General features: G+C 36.9%; 1 protein-coding gene across 3 annotated transcripts; it reads right to left on the reverse strand.

The window, feature by feature from the left end:
- Positions 1 to 346: 346 nt before the first annotated feature.
- LOC137031473 (complement C3-like) lies at positions 347 to 25,853 on the reverse strand. 3 transcript variants are annotated; one of them, XM_067402449.1, is made up of 42 exons: positions 25,149 to 25,853; positions 24,770 to 24,927; positions 23,870 to 24,065; positions 23,557 to 23,725; positions 23,358 to 23,431; positions 22,253 to 22,341; positions 22,033 to 22,115; positions 21,351 to 21,438; positions 21,074 to 21,176; positions 20,877 to 20,997; positions 19,651 to 19,766; positions 18,571 to 18,717; positions 18,194 to 18,397; positions 17,582 to 17,773; positions 17,258 to 17,410; positions 17,053 to 17,182; positions 16,905 to 16,976; positions 16,569 to 16,763; positions 14,771 to 14,888; positions 14,217 to 14,308; positions 13,947 to 14,086; positions 12,112 to 12,324; positions 11,846 to 11,906; positions 11,652 to 11,738; positions 11,370 to 11,573; positions 10,238 to 10,313; positions 9,983 to 10,139; positions 9,216 to 9,311; positions 8,982 to 9,138; positions 7,856 to 8,019; positions 7,302 to 7,457; positions 7,105 to 7,164; positions 6,911 to 7,001; positions 6,742 to 6,790; positions 6,482 to 6,572; positions 5,467 to 5,556; positions 5,028 to 5,133; positions 3,973 to 4,062; positions 3,798 to 3,878; positions 3,626 to 3,709; positions 1,093 to 1,228; positions 347 to 913 (listed from the first exon to the last, which is right to left on the reverse strand). In XM_067402449.1, exons 2-42 carry the CDS (start codon positions 24,919 to 24,921, stop codon positions 772 to 774), a joined length of 5,025 nt encoding a protein of 1,674 aa, XP_067258550.1. In that variant the 5' UTR covers positions 24,922 to 24,927; positions 25,149 to 25,853; the 3' UTR covers positions 347 to 771. The 3 variants fall into 3 exon arrangements, with proteins under 3 accessions (XP_067258550.1, XP_067258547.1, XP_067258549.1); XM_067402446.1 differs by having other exon boundaries at positions 25,009 to 25,853; XM_067402448.1 differs by having other exon boundaries at positions 24,770 to 25,853.
- Between the last annotated feature and the right edge of the window lie 420 nt (positions 25,854 to 26,273).

Raw genomic sequence — 26,273 nt, forward strand, 5'->3', positions numbered from 1 at the left:
CCTCTATCAAACATCCAGCACCCCGTTACCAGCCTGCATATGCAAACTCATAGTGAGCATGACATGAAAACCACAATTGCTCAACAGGTCAAGCTGCTTGAAGTGTTTGTAATGTTGAAGCTTTAAACGATATCTATATTGTAGCTCTAAAGGCCACATGTGTCTTGCAAAGATCTTAAAGTTCAGCAGTTGATAGAGACTTTTATCATCATGCATGTCTGTCTTTCATAGCCACTGCATTTTGCTGTTGTGTGTGGTGTCTGGTTTCACAACCAGAGATGAAAACTGAGAACATATTAATTTTATTTGAATAATTTGTTCAAAGCATAATTAACTTCAAAAAGTACAAATGGTACACATAGACTGGGGAGAGTTGTCACGTGAGGAAAGCTGTCCATATGAATATATCACAGTCTAGTACCGTTACACTAATGTATTTTTACTATAGCAGTGATTGCAGATTAAAACATTAAGACATTTGTCAATACAATAATTCATGTGAATTCAGTGCACATACCCTGCCATTGGAGCATGCTATCACAAAGGGAAAATGTGTTAAATTAACTGTATTCTTCAAGGTAATACTTTTTCTTTTTTTCTTTTTCTTTCAAGAATTAAACCCTGAGAAATGTTCACTGCAGTAAAATCTGTGACAAGTTTTCCCTATTACAGAAAGGCTGATGTCAGTACATTGATCATTTCTTTCAGCGAATCTGGAGAAGAAATACAAGATACAGCAAAGTTTACAGATTTCACACATGATTAGGATCGTTATGTTGTGCATCCAAAGTTGAACAGCTGGTCAGCGAGTGCAGCGATGCCGATGTACTTGTCTTTGTATTTTTCGGTTTGGGCCTCCTCTTGTGTCGGCCAGTATTCAATCCAGGTCTGCTCACCCAGGTTGTACCTCAGTCTAAAAAAAAAAAAAAAAAACACAAAACACATGGAGATCAATCCATACTGTGTGTGTTATCTCAAAACTCATTGAGGTAGTCTCATAGATTATGTAGTTTGGAGCATCTGGAACTAAACTCGAGTTCAGACCAAAAAACTGTATGTAAGTAAGATAGATCGTTCTGGTAATGCTCCTACCTTCCACCAATCCTAGGAAGTGATGTGGTTTGGCCCATGATCAGGTAGGTTTTGCCTTCTTCTAATTCAAGAAACTCTCTACAGTAAGGATGAGCCAAGAAAGACCTGGTCTGGCCTTCCACAGCTGGATCAGTACCTGAAAACCATACAGTGTTAAATGTGTTTTAGATTTACTTTATAGTAACTTATAGCACATAACAAGCAAATAATATGCCAAAGTTTAAATATGAGACTTTTTTGCTTCCAACAATGCATTCATTAATGCTTGCTTACATTACATTACTTTTTCATCAGAGAGTCTATGTTAATTCATTTTCAACGATCAGTATCATAATGCTATTGCACCTCTGCTACCCTTTTAACCCTTTAAGACCTTCTGCTTCAAGATTTCCCACATACAAGCCAGCTGCTTTGATATCATTGACTGCATAATTCAGCCAACACTATAAAAAAAATGCAATGTTAATACAATTAAATAAATTATTTTCAAAAAGTTAGGTAAAATGTCAAATTGCTACAAATATTTTTTTTCTTAATTGTTACAATTAAAATTAAGTGTAGATTAAGTGACTCTATGAACATTTCTGAGTTGTGCAAAAAAAAAAATCTGTGCAAATTGTTCCCTTTATGTTTTTACATGCCAAACAATTTTGCATTCTGTTCTATAATTATAAAATTATAGAATTCAAAGGGTTAGTTCACCCAAAAATGAAAATTCTGTCATTTATTACTCACCCTCATGCCGTTCCACATCTGTAAGACCTTCTTTAATCTTCAGAACACAAATTAAGATATTTTAGTTGAAATCCGATGGCTCCGTGAGGCCTCCATAGGGAGCAATGTCATTTCTTCTCTCAAGATCCATTAATGTACTAAACACATATTTAAATCGGTTCATGTGAGTACAGTGGTTCAATATTAATATTATAAAGCAACAAGAATATTTTTGGAGTGCCAAAAAAACAAAATAATGAGTTATTTAGTGATGGCCGATTTCAAAACACTGCTTCATGAGCATAAATGAATCAGTGTATCGAATCATGATTCAGATCGCGTTTCAAACTGCCAACGTCTGAAATCATGTGACTTTGGCACTCCGAACAGCAGATTCGACACACTGATTCATTTATGCTCGGATGCGGCCATCCTAAAATCGGCCATCACTAAATAACTCGTTATTTTGTTTTTTTGGCGCTCCAAAAATATACTCGTCGCTTTATAATATTCATATTGAACCACTGTACTCACATGAACTGATTTAAATATGTTTTTAGTACATTAATGGATCTTGAGAGAAGAAATGACATTGCTCCCTATGCAGGCCTCACGAAGCTATTGGATTTCAACTAAAATATCTTAATTTGTGTTCTGAAGATGAACAAAGGTCTTACGGGTGTGGAACGACATGAGGGTGAGTAATAAATGATATTTTTTTCATTTTTTTGGGTGAACTAACCCTTTAATGGCAACAGTGGCAGAATCAATAAAATTACTGATAAAAACATATTTAAATATATTTAAATATAAATATTTAAAGGTAACCTGTAATGTCCCTTTCACAAGATGTAATATAAGTCTCTGGTGTCCCCAGAATGTTTCTGTGAAGTTTCAGCTCAAAATCCCCCACAGATCATTTATTATAGCTTGTCAAATTTGCTCCTATTTGGGTGTGAGCAAAAACACACAATTTTTGTGTGTGTCCCTTTAAATGCAAATTAGTTGCTGCTCCCGGCCCGCTTTCCAGAAGAGGGTGGAGCTTTAACAGCTCGCGTTTCGGTCGCTCAACAACAACAAAGCTGGAGAATCTCACGCAGCCAAAATGAGGATTGTCAGTAACGGTGTTCAGCCTTACGTTGTTCAAACCGGAGTCGACACTGATGGAGAGACTCAGGAAGAAGTTACAACTTTTAGAATGAAACTGGACGATTCTGAATGGTTAGTGGATAAATTTATGTAGTTGCTGTCGAGTTGACTAGCATGTGCCGTCATGTTCATCTTTTGTTCAAATCCAGCGTTGAATTGACCCTCGTTTGTGAAGCATTCTGGCATAAGATGACGGCATGATAACAACACTCTACTACAACAACTCTTCCTCTTCTCTAAAGCAGCCCAACATGGCCCCGCCCCCTTTGCTGTGTGTTCTCGAGGGCGGGGTTTATGTAAATTTTATGGTTAGTGGTGTCACTAACCCAGGAAGAAGCTTGTTGTAGTCCCTATCATCTGTTTGTTGTAGTCCTTAAACTAAAAATTCTTTAAAAGACACTATTTCTCTTTGCATTGAACTTTGAGCGTCGTAACTTTGCAGATGTTGTTTATGATCAAACAGCAACATTACACACTAACTCAAGTTAAAAAGGTGAAATCATAACCACCCCTTTAAAAAGCTGATGCACTATTTACAAATTCATGCATATTCATTTGTCATATTTGCATATTCATACTTTCACAACTGAAACTGTATTTCCAATCGCCCACAAAGGTTGATTATTTGATATTGCGACTTGTTTTCTGCAGATTACAGAAGTCATCATACCTTCCTTCAGCACTTGTTCAACAGTCATGTTGTAGATGTCTGCTTGCAGTGAAAGCTCCTTGCCCACCACCCTGGTTTTATAAACTATAAAAGAAGTGAGTTACAGCATATAAATGCCAGCTTTTCGCACAGACAAACACATTTACAAAAGCAGAAAGCCGTGTGTGCTTACCGTATTCAACTCCATGCGCACAGGCCTTATTAGCACGCTGAGACTCTCCAATTTGATGCTTCTTTTGGAGACTGCAGTTCTCTGTAAACACAGACAAGTTTATCAAAAGTGCCCACAGACACACCCACACACGAGCCACACAAAATAACAGTATTCAGTTCATAAATACACATACCTTCAGCACACTGGCACAGGTCTTCATGGCAGAGTCTGCTCAGCGCTCCGTCTCTCTTATGAGGATGGTAGAACTTCACACACCGATCATCTGTGTGTTAGATTAAAGTCACAATGAAATCTTGTTTTTATATGTAATGTTGCAGTATTTATTATAAATGAGTTATCTGTACGCATTTTTTAAAGGTGGCCTATTATGCCCTTTTACAAAGCCTTGATTTTTTTTTTGGGCTCTGCTAGAATAGATTTCCATGCTTAAATGTTAAAAAAAACAAACCAAAAAAAAAAAAATATATTTTTTCCCCCATATTCTCCATTGTTGCAGCTCCTCTCTACCCAATCTGTCAGTAACGCTCTGTCTCTATGAAGCCCCTCCTTCTGAAAAGCGTTATGTGCTCTGATTGGTTGACTGGACCAGTGTGTTGTGATTGGTCAAACGCTTCAAGCACGCTTGGAAAATGTCCCGCCCCTTACCATAACCACCAGTTTCAACACACTACTAACTAACTCAACCAGGCCCACCCATTTTTGCCCTATACTTTGGGCGGAAATTATTTAAATGGATAAATTATCAATTTTAAATTTTAGGCATTGAGGCATTTCAGGGAGTTCAGATACTGATATAGAGAATAACGCTCGCTGGAGGGATTTGTATCTTTGCAGTATCTTTTCATGCTCAAACAGCAACATTACACACTAAAGAAAATTTAAATAGTAAAAAAGGATGCCTTCAAATCTAGGTGCCTCATAATCTTCAATTAAAATAACTTCCCCTCCCTCTTGCAGCGACATATCTTATCTTCTCTAATGACGAGGGCGGGACCTGTCACTCACATGAGATCCACAACCATTTAATCAATTCCCTACGGACAAAATCAAGCCCTTCCTACATTTGATCTTATTTAAGACACCACTTTGCTCAGATACACGTCACAATAGTAAAGAAAAAGACTTTTTTTCTGTTCTTAGCATGAATACATCTTGCCTTTTCTACTTTCTTACACTGATTTCACTGTACACTGTGTAATGTGTGTGAGTGTCCATGTGTGCATGCACCTGGAGAGCTGTACTCGTACACAGTGACTCCGGCAGGCTGCAGCATTCCCACTTCATTGATCTTGTGCATTCTGAAGGCAATCCTTTCCCTCTCTTTATGAGAAATCTAATGAGAGACATGCACTTGTGACACAAAAAAGTTATGCAGTCCAAGTATTTCCAAACAAATAATAGGTAATAACTTTTTTATCAGCCATCATTTTAAAGAGATTCATACAGGTTGTACTGACCCTCCATACCGGTAAATGTTATTTTTAAATTGAATAATGTCTATAAATTCAATGCACATCATTTTGTTTATGTGGCAGTGATATGTTATTTATGGAATCATACGGATCATAACATCATATCACATTTAATCAGAAAGCAGTTTCACTAGATATTCACTTGTTTGGTGGTGCGAGTCTCTTATTGGTGTTAAAGGTTTAGTTATCAGTACCTTATTCAAGAAGATGATTAGCGATCCACGCTCTGAAAGCTCCATGTTCATCTCAAATCTCTCAATGTACTTCTCTTTCCCCTTAGACAACTAATGGAATTAAATCAGAAAGTTCAAACACTGAGAAAATGATTCATTATGATGAAATATATATATATATATATATATGGTGTGGATGAATGACATTTGATTGTGGCTCACTGAGTTTCAAGTAGCACACAGTTACCAAAAATATGTTCTAAGAACGTTTTGCTAACATTTATTAAGGGGCCATTTACACGACACCATTTTCAACTAAAAACGGGAATTTTTATGTGTTTTGGCCGCTCATTTATACAACAGTCTTTTGAAAACGATACTTTTATCCTCTCTGTGTAAACTACAAAAACATGAATTTGTGTAAACAGTGACATCCGCATGTGTACCACGTGTTCAGTCGATAGTGTTTCTTTACAAAGTGACATCGCCAACTAGTGGCCTGGCAGCAGAATGCAGCGTTTTTAACCATATTCGCGGATCCGTGTAAACGCGGATCGTTTTGACATTTTCGTCTGTACACGAAAAACACAAAGGAAAAACTTTTCTGTTTTTAGTACATCCTTGTCGTGTAAACGTACCCTAAGTTACAAAAACATTTTCTCAATGTTCTCTGAACGTTCAAAAGTCCAGTTTTTAAATATGTTTTAAAAACATTCCATTTTATCATTCTGCAAACATTCAAAAGTGAATTGTTTCCTCAGAACATTCTGAAACATGTAGTTACATTGAAAAAATGTATTCCATGAATGATCTATAAATAACATTTTTGTGCTAACGTTTTGAGAACATTATTAAAGACCAGATAACGCTGAACAAACATTCTATTAACATTACTAGAATAAGTAGGTTTGTTCATAACTTTAAAAGAACCATTTCTGAGAACAATTCCTGTTATCTGTACAGACTTATTTACTTGCTGTTTTGCAACAGTTGTTTTGAAGTTGTTGGTATTATTCAATTTCTGAATCATTTTTACCTTCGAAAGATCAGTGTCATCTACTTTAAATCCTGTTAACAGGCCAACATCCAAAACAGACATGGCAGCATCTCTCTCTGGGTTCTTGAAACTGCACAGATGGATAAAAAAAATGCATGTGATGCAGAATGATCCAACGTTCCTTCAATTCATGCTCACATTCAGCTGAAGATGCAAATCCAAGTCATGTCTTACAGCTGGCATACGGATGGACGGAAATGATCAGCATCAGCTTATACTGTACATTAGCTTTTACTCACTAGGTTTCAATGGTGAGCAGGTAACTTTCAATGGCTCCTGGATGGGACACTGGAAACAGAGCAGATTGAGAAGATAAAACACTGTTAAACGTCACTAATAAGTGAGGTCTTTGTGAACAAATGTATTCACTGAAGACATAAATACAGATGAACGCATGGTGAATCCTACCGTCAAGCTGTTTCTCCATCTTCACACTGAGATCAAACACATTACAGTCATTTTCTCTCTCTTCAGGCAGAGCATAATACAGAGAATACACCTGAGAGAAGACAGATACAGTCCCTTTACAGCTGTCATTTGTTTCCATGGTTGTATTGTAAATAACATGTAACTGAAGTCGTGAGCGTTTCACGAATACTCACCGACAGGGTGGCCATGCCGTTCCCATGAGCAGTGATGTTGAATTTCTGTGTCAGTTTGACCTGTTGTGAGAACACAGAAACATTTGGCATAGTTATGTTGTATGATTTGAAATCAGAGAAACGCACAATTAATAAAAATTAAACATAAAGAGGGAAGAGACGAACTGTGAACCGTTCACTCATATTTGCTCGTTCACCTTGTCTGATCGCGTCACATGCGTGTTGGATCGAGTGAAAGTCCATCTGTTATGCGTTTTTCTTCCCTCCACAGAGAGTTCAATGTTCAGAGTCACGTCCTGCTTCTTCGCTTCCATGCGATATTCAGCCACGGCCTGGAAAACGATGATGCTCGCCTAATAGACAAGGCAGAAAAATATACAGCATTCCTTTATTTATGAAACAAATTAAAAAAAAAAAAAGCGTTAATAAAATGTAACTAATATTAATTTACAATAACAGATCATTTTAATTTTACTAATGTATTAATAAATATAATAAATATAGAAATGAACATGATATGAATTTAATAAATGCGTTAAAATTAGCTAACAAATAAAAACACTTTTTACTACTATAGTTACTAACTTAACAAATGGATCCTTAGGACGTGTGTCCACCAAAACATTTTTTTTTTTTCAGCGGCTAGCATACTTTTCCAATTGTTGAACCAATGAACTGGCCATTAAAGTGGCGCACTGTTTATTAAAGCTTGTGAGCAGGGTTTATTTTCATGCAGTAATGATTTGTGTACCTGTGTGGTTCCACTGCCTCCATACTGAACTCTCTGTGCTCTCAGCCAGCGTACAGCCGCTCCGGCTCTCTCGAAATCCTTCACCTTCACCAGGGCAAGAAGTGCATAACCTGTGGCCTCCAGAGAATGCTGACGCACTCCAGGAACTTGCCAAAATGTACCGACTGTTTTGAAGACACAAACGGAAAAGCTTGACATGGGTTATTATAGTTGCAAAATGTCGCAATTATTTTATTTATTTATTTATTTTTTAAATCAATAAATCGGTTAATAATTTGATTGTCATTTCAGTTTAGTTTTAGCACGTTTTATTTGTATAAGTCACTATGAAATCAAAATTGACATCACCGTATTTATTTTAAATGATTTATCTGTGAACATTAATTCACATGCCTTCATAATCGTTAATCAAAATAACTTTCCCTCCCTCTTGCAGCGATACTTCTTCTCTTCTCTGATGACGAGGACGGGGCAAGCTGTCACTCACATGAGATCCACCACCATCCAGTCAATTCCCCATGGACAAAATCAAGCTCCGCCCTACATTTGTTCTTGTTTGAGAAGCCATTTCTCTCAGATATACGTCACAATAGTGAAGAAAAGACTAATCGCAACTTCCGCTTCATGCCGATTTTAATGATTTTTATTTTGATTGTATTTTGTATATTTTAAGTATCAGTTCTAGTTTTTCCTCCCTTATAACTCAAACCACAAACTGTTCCATCTGGTTATAACAACACAACTGACACTTTATCAGAAAATGCAGGATGTGAACAGTGGCTGGTTGTTTTACATGTCAGTCTGACAGCTGATTGGTTCTTTCTGTAATGCACTGATAGTCTAAAGGCTTGGGAGGTTAACTGAAAATATAATATTACTGAGTTAAAGACTTTTTATTAGTTTTTTTGTTTTCCATTTGTAATTTATTGTCCATTCATCCATCCATCTTCAAAACCGCTTGTCCTATGTAGGGACTTATTTTATTTTCTAGGTTTGATTGGTCAGATATTTATTTTATTTTATATGGAAATTTATTTTCTAGGTTTATTTATTTCTTTTCGAATTCCCTATTTCATGCATACAGTCGCTGAAGTTGAGCTGCTGATTTGTCTCTAATGTTACTGACCTTCATTCTGGGTGGAATGACTCATCAGGATGTCTTTATTGAGTTTTTCAGCATTAGCCAAAGCATAAGAAGTTATAGCGACAGCATAAGTGCTGGTCAGACTGTGAACTCTCAGCGTCAGGTAATTAACGGCTCGGTTTATGCTGTTCTGAAGACTCTAGTATTGAGAGAGAGAGAGAGACTCAGTGAAGCTGATGTATCATAGCGCTGTTTGTTTCTAAGAATCACACTTACTGGGACAGATCGAGCACAGATCTCACTGCCCTCTTGCATGGCAATCAGGACAAATGCAGTTAGTGAGGCATCACCGTCTTTCCCCTGTACGTCACCCTGGAATTAAAATGCACTCAAATAAAGGAGATCCCAAACAATTGTAAGGAACAACACGAACATTAGTTTGCCTACTGCATCATACTGATGACTTCCTTCAGAGCTTTTTTTGATCCAAATTATTTAAAAATTATTATATATTCAAATTATTCTTTCGACACGTCCGGCCTTTTGGACACACTATTCACATTCTCACTAGTTTATTCAATTTTTATACTATTAATGTCCTGCAATGGACATACAAACATCACAAGATAAGTAATTTTTGTAATTTTGTAATGAACATTTTGACAATTTCAAGTGCTGTATTGTGTTTGACACCATTCTCTGTTGGAAATTACATTAGACACATTTTTGGGATAAAATGACTTCTTTTTCTAGCATTTTATGTATAAAAAAATCTAATTAAAAATATTATTATATATAATAATATTATTTTTATTATTATTAATATTGCTTTATTGTTTAATAATAATAATAATAATAATAATAATAATGAATCATACATTTAAATACATTCAAAATATGTTTTTGTAAATGGCTGCATACTACTATGGAAAAATCAAAATTAAATAAACAGTATAGATAACAGAGATAAAACAGTATTATTAATAGCAAAACCTTGTCATTAAATAATAAACATTTGTTTCCTTAATCAAAATGTCACTTACAAGCATCTCTTCATGTATAATAGGGGCATCTTCTTTAAACTTGCCGTCTGGCATCTGTTTTGTGGCCAGCCACTTGAGGGTGCTGCAGATCACATTCTCCTCTATGACGATCAGATCACTGGCCATCGTGAACACTTTCGCCACATATGCTGTCAGCCTGCAGCGACCAGAGAAAACAAAACCACAAAAGGAAGAGGTTAGAAATGACATATTAACTAAATGAGCAGATAAATATGGCAAGGATGTTCATCTCACCATGTGCTGCTACTCGTGCTCATCATGGCAGCAAAGGACCCGTCTGGTTTCTGGAAAGTTAGCTCTCGCTGATAGCCTTGACAAGAATGGTAGAGTAAATATCTTATGACTTTATAGCTTTTGTCAGCATAATAGAGAATATTCTGTCTCTGAGGGATCCATTAAAGGGGTTCAAAATTAAATTTTAGATGTTTTTTGAACATAAATGTGTGTTGGCAGTTTCGTGTACACAACCACCCTATAATGATAAAAATCCCCCCCACTCCTTTTTTATACTCCTTTTATAAATCAGAAACAGTGCCTACTCTCCAATCACCTGACTCCATTCTGCAACGCCCACTTTCAATGATGCAGTCATTTCCTAGTGGACAATATGGATGCCCATTTCTATGGAAGAGGATTAGGGCCAAGCAATAATAAAAAAATAAAACCATCTCGAGATTAAAGTTGTTAAATTTCAAGAAAAAAAGTCTAAACAAAATGTTGAGAATAAATTTGTTAAATTACAAGAAAAAAACGCGTTAAATTTCAAGAAAAAGGTTGAGATAAAATGTTGATAATAAACTTGGTAAATTACGAGAAAAAAAAGTCGTTAAATTTTGAGAAAAAAGTCGTTAAATTACAAGAACAAATTTGTTAAACTATGAGAAAAATGTTGTTAAATTTCGAGAAAAAAGTCAAGATAAAATGTTGAGAATAAAGTAATTAAATTATGAGAAAAAAGTAATTTAATTACGAGATAAAAAAAATTGTTAAATTACGAATTTGTTCTCATAATTTAACGACTTTTTTCTCCTAATTTAAAAAGGTTATTTTCAACATTTTATTTCGACGTTTTTCAAAATTACAATAAATTACATTAAAAAGGCAAAACTGACATTACAAAAAAGTGATCTCAATTTTGACTTTTTAATGTCAGAATTATGTCTTTTTGTCATAATTAAGATTAAGAGCTAATTTGCTAATTTACCAAAATTGAGCTGTGTGATTTGTTTTTCTGTGGTGGAAATGGGCTTCCATAGGATAAAGCTATGCCCTGCCCTTCATTTTCACTCATTAAATATCATGTATCTCTCATAAATGCATCAGATTAAAAGTGATGTTTTTATATAGTTGAGAGCAGTCAGCTGACCTGTGTTGATATGTTTAATGGCTTCACTACGGCGGTTCATGCCAACAGCCTCCCACTGATTGTTGCTGTCCAGATAATGAGTGGCAATGACAGGTAAAGTCATGTAGATCATGGTCTGCTCTCCATCACCACTGGGCTGGACAATAAACTGACCCATGAAGTCTCCACTGATGGCCTGCTCGATCATCTTACTGAACTCCTGACCTTGAGTAACAGACAGCGGTCAGGACGGGACGAGCAGATGGACAAGCAGAATAAACAAGTGTAAAGATTTCTCCTTACTCTTCACTGTGATGTACGTGTTAGCGGGTGTGTTGGGAACCTGAGTGTCTGGTTTGAGACTCCTGACAGACACTTGTTGTACTCCACCTGTCGCACAGGTTCAGATCGAAAGAAGAAAAAGGTGAACAAAAGGTTTGAATTGTCATTGGAGGGGCCTTTTTTGTTATTTTGGAGGAAAGACTCCAATAACTCACCCATCTTAGCAGGATTGAGCTTGACGTTTTTCTCCTGTATCATAGTGAGCACACCCTCAGACTGAAACAAAGAGATTTGATTTGATCTATTTAGGGTGTTTGAAAAATGGAAAGCGTTAACAACCATTCATTTACTGTCATTATAGAAGTTTGATTTCATTTTGTGATTCAAAGTCCATTTTTTGGGTCTCAAGTATAAATTATAGCAATATAAAGTAGAGCTCAATATAAAAAAGAGCTCTGATCTGTTAATTTACTTCACTCACCACCACCTTCAGGATCTTCTTCACTCCATCACTGTAGACAGAGTCATACACTGCTGCCTTCACATCAATCCAGTGATTGCCCAACTCCAGGGGAATAATCACATACGGGATGGACCTGGAGGACATGGACTCGACCTCCACTTCTATTTGGTATGAGCCCTTTTTGCTGGCGGAGCTGCAAATATGTTCAGTCTCCATGAACTCAAGCCGTGCCTGAAGTCAACAGTTGAACAAATGTACCAATTAACTGATGTGTTACTGTGCTGTGTTTGAAAATGTTTTGAATGTGTGCTTTGTATGACATTTACCATTTGTTCAAAAATTAAGAAGGTGCAATACGCATTTGTGCTTAAAGATACCTTGTTTAATTGTCACCTCAAAAAAAAAAATAATAATATTTGGAAGATTTAGCACCTATATCTAGTCCTTTCTGTACTAGCCTGGGGTGCATTTCTTAAAGCGAACTGTGATCGCAAGTTCTGCTGTTACCAGTAGAGTTCAATGGGACTTACGACTAGCCTGGATGCCAGCCGAACTTAGCCCCGCCCACAACATTTTGAGGTCGGGGAGTTCGGTCTGGACTCGATCCGTAGAGGAGTAATTATGCCCGAACAGAAACTGTTCGGACCAATCACATTGTCAGGGCGATGATTGACAGATTATCACCAGAAACGTAATCAGTCACGTCACCAAAGAGCGCTTGGGGAGTTTGATTGACAAGCGACCTAACCAATCAGAACGCTGCATCCGCTATTCTGTCCGACAAAGCAGTCATGAGTTAGAAGATTAACATCGGTGGAGTTAAAAATTGAAAAATTGTGCATATTGACACAACATTGAAACAACATTCATTCTCATGTTCATTCATATTTATTTGATGCTATCAATGGACTAGTAGTAAGAGATGATCGGTTAACGAGCCGCTTGAGCTGAGGCGCTACAGCAATCTGTCAAGATCATGGTCACAACACATTAAAGAGCCACAAAACGTTTTTTATTGTTTTACTTTTTTTAATAACTACACAGTTTGAAAGCTGGGGCTCTGTTTAATATCATAAGTAACCTGTCCTGTCTTGTCTGTCGATGTGTCGTCAGTATCCTCTTTGCTCTGCGATGTATTTTCCACTCTGTATGGCGTGACAGCGCCACGGCTTGTCGGACAAAGCAACAGTAACTAAGGGGGGCGAGTCTTTGCGAAAGGTCAATTAGTTTACAACAATGATGGCTGTTGTTGAAGAACTGAGATGTGTAGATTCCGCCATCGCGTCCGTTATAGAAGATATCGACAGCGCATTAATTTTAAAAGAGGAACAGAGGACCGCGATCAAGGCATTTGTCGATGGGAAATATGTCGTTGCCGTCCTTTCTACGGTATTCGGCAAAAGTTTGATTTATCAGCTGGCCCCGATGGTCGCTAAGAAGAGTTCTGTTGACAACTATGCTCAACATACGTCACTTACTCTGTAGCTCGTATTCTATGTATGCTCGTATTCTGTAGCTCACGTATGCTCAACATACGTCACTTACTCTGTAGCTCTGATTGGTTGTAGGTCTATCCAATTGAGGTCTTTCCTGGATCGGTTGAAATACGCCCCCATAATCAAAGCCCAATGGAGCAGTATCAGACTCATATTCGAACTAGAATTGAGTATGACCACGTCAGGCTAACTTACGACCATAGCGGACTAACAATGTTTTCGGGAAATGCACCCCTGGTTACAACCATGTAAAACCTGTGAATTTGGCTCATTGGCACTTTTATCCTGTTGTTAATAAAGTATCTGACACTACATTAGGTGTTTATCGAGGACCAAAATGTCTGTGTGACTGTTTACCCTAACTTTCTTGTTGGTGTAGTTGTGAAGGATGGCCCTGATTTGTAGCTGTTCATTGCGCACAGCTGAGAACGGCACCTTCAGGTCAATGAAGAACCTCTTATAAACTATCATCTCATATGGATCTGCCACACAGATGCCTTAGGGGAAAAAACAAACAAACAAACAAAAAAACAGTAACGGAGTATTAGCATGATGCTACAGGTCTAAAACAAGGTGAAAAAAGTGTACTATATAAGTGTACTTCATCCTAACATAAAATGTTTTTACCATGAGTTTTTGACAGGCTGACAGCAAAGATTTGCCAAGTAGTGATAGATTCTTTCAGATAGATTCTCTCTCTTGTGACTGATGTTGTTTTACTGGGACAGGAGGAAATAGATAAGGGTTAAAACAGCTAAATACCCACATAAAAGATGCATATGTATAAAATCAGTCAGTGTTCTACCTGCCACCATGAACAAAAGTTTGAACAGAATAGAAAAGCTACACTGGTGCATTCAAGCTGAAGGATCATGTCTATGTCTATATTCAATATAAGTAGAGTTTCCATTTTACCTAAGTAGACCTATGGAGAAATAAAACAAACAAACGCTTTCTTTTAAAAACTAAAATCTGTATGTTTATTGTACTAAAATCCTACTGATATGTCACTTGCATAATAATTTTAAACACAGTGTAAACATTTGTTTTTTTAACTCAATTTCATGCACATTTACTTCATAAGGTTGGCAGTGCATGTGACTATCTACAGATAATAAGTAACTAGTAACTAAAAAACATTTAAAATCACTCAAACTCTATAATATTTGTCTCATACTCACCATAACTTGTTATTAGCTGGGCAGAACGGCAGAATCTCCTCTGTCCAAAGCCAGCTCTCTGGGAACTGTGTACGTGATGTGATTTCATCAAAACTCTCATAATAGTCGCTATCCTCACCTGTCCAAGTTAACAGGAAAAAAAATATTCATCTGGGGTGCGTTTCCCAAAAGCATAGTTGCTAACCTGTTAGCAACTTAGTTGGTTGCCAATGGGAAATTGTATTGCAACCAACAAAATTGGTTTTGGGAAACGCTCCCCTGGTCAGTTAAGTAGCAGAGGGGGTTGTTAATCAGTTTCAGCTGCTTTGGTGTTAATAACATTAACAACAGGTGCACTAGATGGGCAACAATGAGATTACCCCAAAACAGGACTGGTTTTACAGGTGGAGGCCACTGAGAGTTTATTCCCTACATATCTTTTCTGATCGTTTTTCACTAGTTTTACATTTGGCTATATGATCAGTGTCACTACTGGTAGCATGAGGTGATACCTGGAACCTACAAAGGTTGCACAGGCAGTCCAACTCCTCCAGGATGGCACATCAATACGTGCCATTGCCAGGTTTGCTGTGTCTCCCAGCACAGTCTCAAGAGCATGGAGGAGATTCCAGGAGACAGGCAGTTACTCTAGGAGAGCTGGACAGGGCCGTAGAAGGTCCTTAACCCATCAGCAGGACCAGTATCTGCTGCTTTGTACAAGGAGGAACAGGATGAGCACTGCCAGAGCCTTAAAAAAGGACCTCCAGCAGGCCACTGGTGTGAATGTCTCTGACCAAACAATCAGAAACAGATTTCATGAGGGTGGCCTGAGGGCCCAACGTCCTCTAGTAGGCCCTGTGCTCACTGCCCGGCACCGTGGAGCTCGATTGGCACCAGAATTGGCAGGTCCGCCACTGGTGCCCTGTGCTTTTCAGATGACAGCAGGTTCACCCTGACAGATGTGAAAGGGTCTGGAGAAGCTGTGGAGAACATTATGCTGCCTGTAACATCGTTCAGCATGACCGGTTTGGTGGTGGGTCAGTGATGGTCTGGGGAGGCATATCCATGGACGCTCAGACCTCTACAGGCTAGACAATGGCACCCTGACTGCCATTAGATATCGGGATGAAATCCTTGGGCACATTGTCAGACCCTACGCTAGTGCAGTGGGTCTGACAATGCCCGGCCTCATGTGGCGAGAGTATGCAGCCAGTTCCTGGAGGATGAAGGAATTGATACCATTGAATGGCTGTGAAGAATGTCTATTTTTATCCTCAAACACTGTAGTCTGAAAGACTGGAGTTTGATTTGTGTTGTCATCATGTCAAGAAGATGCTACTTTTTGCTTCCAAAGCAAATCCACTTTGATTCACTTCCAAAGGATGCAACAGATAACGGTAAAATGGCGGCATTGTTACTGTTCATGTCACTGTATATCAAGTGCTGATGGCTGTTTGGTGGTCAAACAAGCGGTCAACCAATCACATTAGCCTGGGCCATCTGACCAATCAGAGAAGAGTAGACCAATCACAACAGACTGGGGCATCTGACCACTCAGAGAAGAGTAGACCAATGACAACAGGGTGGGCCATATGACCTATCTGTGAAGAGTAGACCAATCACAACAGACTGGGGCATCTGACCAATCAAAGCATAGTAGTCTCCTGGAAAGGAGGGGTTTATGAAGATCAAAGACTTGCAGTGTTTTTTAGCATCTTATATCTTATAAAGAAAATTGGGTTGTTAGCCTGTAGAAACATGACACATGCTGATAAGCTCATGAGTGTGACAATCAGCAGAACAATATTTAGATACATACTCCGAGCCAGAATCATCTCCTCCTCTCCAGCTTCCATACTATGAGCCACCACGTCATTGCAGCAGTGCAGGAAGGCCCGGACACACTCCTCTCCATCTAAAATGTACGTGGCTCGCCGTTCACATGTGTAGCCGAGTTTAATATCCCTCATGCCGTCCACACAGCACTTCCTCAGATCACCAGAGTACTGACCAGCTGAGAAGACAATATTGGACAATCAGAAGGAGAAGAACTGCTGAAGAACAAGCACTGGAGCTATTCATTCATCCTCTCTCTATATATGATTTCCTTTCATCCTTTACTGTCTGTCAAATAAAAGAAGCTCCAGTTTCTCACCCAGTATAGTGGTGATCCGCTGAACACTCTCAGCTCTTCTTCTTCTCTTTGAAGGAACAGGACACTCTGGCACTAGAGGATGTTTGAATGACAGGCTAAGACACTTCATACAGCTTGAGAAAACTGAAAGAACATTATTTATAAATACCAGTTCTGGTGTTTGTTCCTCCTGCAGTGTGCGAGTCAAACATCAGTCCTGCATCACTGAAAACCCCCATACTGTCAATTCCACCTCCTGCCGTACAGCCGATGTCGTGTTTCTCTACAATGTCCCAAATCTAGAGCAACAAACGGACCATTTATAAGCCAATTCCAAGTGTTCACTCACTGTTGATGTGTTGAAGGACCTTTACCTTCGTCTGAGTGAGTCTGTTCTGGTTCAGTCCATGCACAGCTTTATCCACCGCCACCAGCCCAACTTTAGCTCGAGGATCTCCAGTTATCTGCAAGCTGAACTCTTCTCCTGGCTCGTATATCGGTCGAGGCTCCTTCACCTGAACCTTCAGCTGTGAAACACAAGAATTATAAGAGGATCTACAAGATCCTAATAGTATTATATTCCTGCTGATCATGCATTAATATAATTGAACTTCTGAGGCCACCAATTTCCAAATGAGCCATTTTTGCAGCATAGATTCAGTTCTTGATATCTAAAAGATGAATAATGATTGACCCACCATTCCCATGCACGTGTCCTTCACATCAACCCAGACTGAATCAGACACCACCTCAGACGAGCCCACATGGTAATAAGCCACGAAGCGGAAGGACGGCACCATGTCTTTGGTTACAGGTAGAGACAGAGTCACCAGAGATTGTCCTCTCCTCTTAAACCTGTCTACTTGAACGATCTGACCTTTACTCAAGATCTGAACATAAGAGGGAAATTTGTCATTTAAACTTGACATTCATGCAATAGGTTCTTCTAGTATTCTTCTAGTAAACCAGTATTTATTAATTATTTGATTAATCAACGATTATTGAATGGGCGTTACAGAAAGTGATTTTACAAGTCGATGTATTGTTTGTATATTGTAATTCAGTCTGACTTTGGCACCAGTTCAATCTGTGCTATTTTTGGATTGTTGATCTACAGTATGTACAGTATTTAAATGCTATAGTAACTCACTTTTACATAACATGGCACTTTTCAGAAAAAAATCATGCTGTATATTTGTTGTGACTGTTTTTTGTGATTGTTTAATCACCAGCATTTCTAATTTGATAGCAGAATAATGATGCTAGATAATTTCAATTAGACCAAAGACTAAAACATGACTGTTTCTCACCATGTAGGTAAAATCTTGATCTCTGACTCCTGGACTTCTGCCCAGGTTCAGATTGACTTTCATTTGATCACCGATCTCAAACACTGCAGTATCAATGCCGACGTGCAGGTAGTTGTTGGAGCCGCCTTTGGTCTTGTAGGCCTGAGCCGTCATCTTCTTCACTGCCTGCTGGTCGTCGTCTAATTTTCGATCTTTGGTTTGTACCTGGAAGTAAAGCGATTGATAATTTGATGCTATTCCAGTGTTATTCCAACTTAAAGCAGTTAAGACCAGTTTGGCCAAACTATGAGACAAGATTTTTTTTTTTTTTTTCTTCCAGTAAGCCTGAGACACATCAAACTCGGCAGTTCAGTAGTAAATCCGACAGCAGGTCTTACAGTGATTTCTAGTGAGGAAGATCCTTCGTGAGAATTGACAGTAAGCTTCGCAATGCCATTGGCTCTCGTTCGACCTCTGACCACTCCAGGATTGACCTCTACTTCCACATTTTCTGCAGGCATCTGGTCAGGGTCTGTTATATAAACCTGTGAAAACATCAATTATTTTTTTGCTAGAAATCTGATTAACTGTTTCTTAATGCCGTTTAAAGGTGTGTTTAATTGTTGGATAGACAGTATTTATAAGTTGGGAGCACATGAACGGCACCACAAAATCTTAAAGGATTAGTTCACTTTCAATTAAAAAAAATCCTGATAATTTACTCACCCCCATGTCATCCAAGATGTCCATGTCCTTATTTCTTCAGTTGAAAAGAAATTAAGGTTTTTGATGAAAACATTCCAGGATTATTCTCCTTATAGTGGACTTCAATGGCCTCCAAATGGTTGAAGGTCAAAATGTCAGTTTCAGTGCAGCTTCAAAGCTTTCTACACAATCCCAGATGAGAAATAAGGGTCTTATCTAGAGAAACCACCTGTCATTTTCTAAATAAATAAAAAAAATATATAAGATTTACCATAGACGCTCATCTTGAAATACCTCTCTTCTTCTTCTTCTTCGGTATTAGAACTCAGTGTAGACGCTGCTAAGTGTAGAGAGCTAGTTCAAGATGAACGTCTATGGTTAATTTTTTTTTTTTTTTTTTTTATTTAGAAAAGATAGATTACTCGTCTGGTATTGTTTAAAGCTCTTTGAAGCTGCATTGAAACTGTAATTTTGACCTTCAACAACTGTTTGGTGCCCATTGAAGTCCATTATAAGGAGAATAATCCTGGAATGTTTTCATCAAAAACCTTAATTTATTTTCGACTGAAAAAAGAAGGACATGGACATCTTGGATGACATAGGGGTGAGTAAATTATCAGGATTTTTTTTTATTTTAAAGTGGACTTTAATAACAAGTGGGGAAATCCAGTCAAGATTTTCTTTGAGCCCAGAGTTTCTGAGCTGGAGGCTTTTTATGTTTTATGAATATATAGACTGCTTATTCTTTTTGTAAGAACTGAAATATTTTATACCGAGACACTGAAGGGCATTCCAGGTTTGAAGAATTGTGGTGTTTTTTTGAAGTGGATGGTGTACGGTGACGTCACAATCTGAATGCCTTTCCTTTGAGCTTCCACCATTTCACTGCCTGAAACACACACCAAATTGTGACTATAATTTTATATAATATAATATTTAAAATTAATATAAAACAAAATAATATTTTAAAAATGTATATTATTATTTTATTAGATTTTTAAAGCATAATTACGGAAGAGGATTAGGGCCAAGCAATAATCAAAAAATAAAACCATCTCGAGATTAAAGTTGTTAAATTTAGAGAAAAAAAGTCAAAATAAAATGTTGAGAATAAACTCATTAAATTATGAGAAAAACTCGTTAAATTTCGAGAAAAAAGTCAAGATAAAATGTTGAGAATAAAGTCATTAAATTACGAGAAAAACTCGTTAAATTTCGAGAAAAAAGTCGAGATAAAATGTTGAGAATAAACTCATTAAATTATGAGAAAAACTCGTTAAATTTCGAGAAAAAAGTCAAGATAAAATGTTGAGAATAAAGTCATTAAATTATGAGAAAAACTCGTTAAATTTTGAGAAAAAAAGTCGAGATAAAATGTTGAGAATAAACTCATTAGATTATGAGTTTATTCTCAACATTTTATCTCGACTTTTTTTCTTGAAATTTAATGACATTTTTCTCATAATTTAACGAATTTGTTCTCGTAATTTAACAACTTTTTTCTCGTAATTTAATGACTTTATTCTCAACATTTTATCTCGACTTTTTTCTCGAAATTTAATGACTTTATTCTCAACATTTTATCTCGACTTTTTTCTCGAAATTTAAGGAGTTTATTCTCACATTTTATTTCGACTTTTTTCTCGAAATTTAACAAGTTATTTATGGAAATTTAACAACTTTAATCTCGAGATGGTTTTATTTTTTTTATTATTGCTTGACCCTAATCCTCTTCCGTACATAATCGTTTGGCAGTTGGAGTTGTTTTTCAGCATCTCACGCCATTAGTGCTGCATTTTTTATTTTATTTTTTTTCGGTGTAAAATTAAAAATAGTAGCAGTAGTTCTGAAAAATACATCTTGAAATCCTTGCATTCTGGTGTGCATCATTCAGAAAAAATTTCAATCAGATTTTATGCTCTATTTGTTGTGACATGGTTCAGAAGTGCATGACTTACAGTAGTTTGGCACTGCACATTTAATTAAACAAGTCTCTTACCAGCATCTGTTAAAACACTGGCTGAAATGTAGATTGATCTTCCAACCAGTTGGCCGATGTCTGGGAAGGTCTTAAGTATCATCTCCTTTGTCAGATTGGCAGTACCTTCTCCATCTGATATCTGTGGTTTATGTAAATGCTGACATCAGTCTACATCACTTTAATACCTCAGGTTTGTTCTCGTCTGTGAAGCTCACCTGAATTCTTTGAAGAGAGGAAGGAATACTTGTTTTCCTCTCAACTTCAATCACACCAAACACCACAAACGCATGTCCGTTTACATTGTTTCCATGCAGGTACCTAGAAAAAGCAGACTTCATCTGTGACTTCAGGATTAAAGTGTTTTGGTAGTTATACAGCTTTATGGCGTAAAAACAGCAAATGTGAGAGAATATGAAATGAAACACATATCAATACTTGGAGAGAATAATACAACATACTGAAGTAGATCAAGTGACAAAACAATTGACTTACCTGGCTTCAATGCTAACTGTCAAACTAGCATCTTTCACAGAGAAGAACGACTGACTGGGTGATAATGTGACTTCATAAGTGGGAAGCACTATAACAATAAACCCACATGACAATAATGAACACTACATAGATGATCATACAGTATGTATGCTGTTGGTTCCAAAATCAAACGTCATACTGCAAAATCTGACACTTGTAAATAGTTTATGTAAAAATGAATAAATTGTTTATGTAAAAGAAATATCTGGAAACATTCATGTCGGTTTCATTGCTATTGTTAACTAAAACTATTAAAAGCATATTTGGTAAATGAAATAAAATAAAAAAAAATAGAAGAAAAGCTTGAAGTTGAAGTTTAAAACTAAAACTGAAAGAAAAACAAAGTAAAACAATGGCAAAAAAAACATAACATTACTAAAACTTAACCTACTGTAAAATTAAATATAAAAATAAAAACTAAAATATTAATAAATACTACAATACTTCTAAAATAACACTGATCAGTTCAAGTGCTGTTGTCATTAAAGCAAAAGAGATTCTCAAATGATTAAATAATAATAATTTTAAAAAAATGAAATGTGAAAGAAATGTTTCATATTTTGGGTCATACTGTACAGTATATATGCAATATGCCATTTGTGCTACACAACAAAGATGCAATAAATATAGACAAAGCTTCTACCATAATCTTTGACTTCAAAGTCAGCAGTGTAATTCTTTTGTGGCGTGTTTGTGAATCTTGTGACAACCTTCCAGATCCCTGGGCTACAAATATAAGCAGATCAAAAACAGACGATGACAACATGAACGTCCTTCTCCTCTCAGCAGATAAACCAAGTGATAATCCAGTCAATTAACTTGTGTCTAGATACGTCAGGTCTCAGTTTTCAACAAGAATGCACCTGGCAGGCTGAGGTACTGCATATTTTCCTGATCTCATCCCTTGCTGTGGAAATATGGTTTCTCTAATAGTTGTGATGCCTTGAGGATCCTTCAAGGAAAAAACAAAAGAACTTATCATTAATAATTATATAGTCAATATTTTTAATTGTAATATTTGTTTGTTTAGTTACTGTCATATAGCTAATTATCAACATTCAGAAAGGGGGGGGGGGGGGATTGGGGGGTGACTGTACAAAGTAAAAACAAAACAGAAAAATAGCAGCTGCCAGAACTTTACCGCAAAAATATACAGTAGCAACAATTTAAGTGAAAGACTGTAAAATGCTATACTAAAAACCTCTTAATATGTTAATAAGTTACACTACCTTTCAAAAGTTTGGGATCGGTAAGATTTTTAATGTCTTTTAAAGAAGTTTTGTCTGCTCACCAAGATTGCATTTATTTAATTAAAAATACAGTAAAATCAGTAATATTGTGAAATATTATTACAATTTAAAATAACTGTTTTCTATTTGAAAATATTTGAAAATGTAATTTATTCTTGTGTTGGCAAAGCTGAATTTTCAGCATCATTACTCCAGTCTTCAGTGTCACATGATCCTTCAGAAATCATTCTAATATGATGATTTGCTGCTAAAGAAACAGTTAATGTGTACAATATATATATTTTTTTTCAGGATTCTTTGATGAATTGAAAGTTCAAACGAACAGCATTTATTTGAAATCTAATCTGTTGTTACATTTTAAATGACTTTACTGCCATTTTTGATTGATTTAATGCATCCTTGCTGAACAAAATATTAATTTCTTTAAATTCTTCTAAAAAAAATAAAAATAAAAATTCTTACTGACCCCAAACTTTTGAACGGTAGTGTATAATGTTACAAAAGCTTTTTATTTCAGATAAATGCTGTTCTTTTAAACTTTCTATACAATGAATCCTGAAAAAAAAAGTACACAACTGTTTTCAACATTGATAATAATAAGAAATGTTTCTTGAGCAGCACATCATCATATTAGAATGATTTCTGAAGGATCATGTGACACTGAAGACTGGAGTAGTGATGCTGAAAATTCAGCTTTGATTTTTTCTTTTAAGAGTACCATGATTTCCACTGATATTCCAGCATGCTCAAGTGGTTTCAGACCAGGCGTCAGTGAGAAGATCCTGTACTGAACTGCAGAATGGATAAAGGATATTTTATCATTTTTTAAGAGAAATAGTTTATTTTGTGCTTTGCATCATTACATTCAAGGAGGCATCTAATGTTGAAGCTTTAAGTTTTTCCATACTTTTTCTCACCTGTGCTAGCAGGCGTGTAGATGGGCTTGTCTGTCTGTACAAATATATATCCAGACTGGAATGAGACCATGACCACTTTCTCCAGAGTGTTGGATGGAAATCGAGCTTGAAGATACACATACTGCTTCTCCAGAGGATCATCAGAGAAGTAGTCCCTATCGCTGGGAATCTGAACAACAGCAAATAATGATCTACAACATGCATAAAAACAAACTAACTGTAAATAAAGTAGCAGACTGTACAAGTCTGAAGTTTGACCTCTGATTAATGACACACACATGCTTACATACAGACAAAGTCAGAGTGGCATCACCTTTATATCAGTAAGGATCTGGTAATTGTTGTCTGCAGTCAGTGTCACTGATTTGGACAGTATCTCCAGGTTCTTCTTTGGGTGGTTCTTTACTACAATCCTTACGTCCAGGTTTTCTCCAGAATAATCCTGAGCCTCGACAAACACGTTCTCTGAGGAACCCACTCTCAGCAAATTAGGAGCTGACAGAACAAACCTGAGGAGATCAAATCAAACAGCTGTAAATCCTGAACATAGGCTATGTAAAGGACTCTGGGGCTAGTTGTCACTTTTCATTCCAGTGAATATTTTGCGTGGTAGGTTTATTTTTGAAAGTCACTCTCTGAGGTATATCTTAAAATGTCACTGCTATGCAGAAAAAGAAAAAGAAATACAATGAACACATGTTGATTCTGTGACAACATGCCCCAACTGCATTGCACAGAGCTGTCTCACTATATGGGGCAAGTTGTCACAGCGAAATCTGCCCGCCAAAAAGGATATTTATTCAATATTTAAAGCTGCAGTCCGCAACTTTTTTTGTGTTAAAAAATTTACAAAAATGATATAATGAGAATATACAACAAGAATCCATTTTCCAAACCGTGTCTTTGTCTTATCCTGAATCATTATGGTACACTTATAATAAGTGTTTATATTCGGACTATTTCAGACCAGACTGGTAGGACCGTAGGACTCGCCTCAGAGTATCACAGTAACTGCGTGAAGTAGCTCCGGCTAGAATGTTCCTCCGCAAGACGCGTGCAGTTCTGTTTATTAACCGCTAGATGGCCAAAAATCGCGGACATGAAATACAAATGAGTTGTAACTCAATATAGGCACTTTATATTAATGAACCTATAGCCCCAGTATCACCCAAAAATAAGTAACATATTTAAAAACGATGTGTTTAATACTCACAGCGGGTCACACAGAGTGAGGAGGGGTGAGGAGAGAAGAACAACAGTCAGCCACAGCAGCTTCACGTCCATCCTGTCTGTGTGTGTGTGTGTGTGTGTGTGTGTGTGTGTGTGTCTGTTCATGTTTGTGCAGCTCTGATGTAAAACTCCCATAACAACCTGCGAAAACACCAGGGCGCTCTACATTACAGTGTATATGAAAGTAATATTAATGTTATTTACGTAATAGATGCAACGTACATAAGGTTGAGTAGGCTAATAAATGACAGAATTTTCAATTTAAAGCACGCCGCTGACGCTGAGGTAACTTTTTGAATCAGTATTGTCTGCTGTTGGTGTGAATGCTAATAGAGTAATTGTCGTTCTTGGTGTGGACGAACCTTAAATTAAAACTTGAGCTCGTCGTCAAATCTAACAGGTTACTTTGATCAGAAATTAGATTCTTACGAAGCTTTATGGGGTGAAAACAGTTCACTGCAGTGAGATTTCCCGTAAATTATCTACACAAACATGTTGTGCAAATTCAACCTTTGGTAAGTCTGCTGCTCATCTATTGATCAGTCCAGGATGGAAAACATCCCAGTATTTACAAAGTTATAACGTTATTTTGGGGTTTTCAGAAATTGTCGGTGTTGAAATACATGGCAGATAGCCTATGCTGTGATTTACTTTTACAGCAAGATTCAAAACTAGTAGAAAAAACAACCAAAACAGATTTTGCTGAATAAAACTCTTTTTAGGAATAGTTACAATTTCTCTAGCAACAGTTTAGTGACACAAACATGCTCTCTCCATTTCTTTTTTTCTCAAACACTGAAGCCTTGTTGGCCAACCCATCAAATGAATTCACAGAGACAGCATGTGTATGAAGACAGCTCCTGAGGAAAATGCTTTTAGACTTCCAAAGTACCATAACACCTAATGATCTAGAATTTGGACTTCTAGCATATTATAGAATTCCAAATGAGCTTAAAATAAAACCAAAAAATATTTTGTAACTTGAAATAAATGAGCAACTGCCTTCAGAAATCAACCAGATGAAAGCAGTAAACAATTTGCTCTCAAATGTGTTTGTAGGTTCTCTCAAATGTCACATGAGGTTTCTGTCCCCTACACTCAAAAAATGCTGGGTTAAAAACAACCCAAGTTGGGTTGAAAATGGACAAACCCAGCAGTTGGGTTAATTGTTTGCCCAACCGGCTGGGTAGTTTTACTTAACTCAACTTTGTTTACAAATTACAGTATTGCTTACTTAAAATGAACCCAAAAAATCTTGAAAATTAACATGTATTAATATGAAATTTAATTTCATTTTAGATTAATTTTAAGTCAGCCATATAGTCATTTTCAAACAATAGTTGGGTTAAATAAAACTACCCAGCAGGTTGGGCAAACATTTAACCCAACAGTTGGGTTAAAACAACCCAATCGCTGGGTTTGTCCATTTTCAACCCAACTTGGGTTGTTTTTAACCCAGTATTTTTTAGAGTGTAGATATCCAGTAG

Source organism: Chanodichthys erythropterus, chromosome 12, assembly GCF_024489055.1.
Source record: "Chanodichthys erythropterus isolate Z2021 chromosome 12, ASM2448905v1, whole genome shotgun sequence".
NCBI lineage: Eukaryota > Metazoa > Chordata > Actinopteri > Cypriniformes > Xenocyprididae > Chanodichthys > Chanodichthys erythropterus.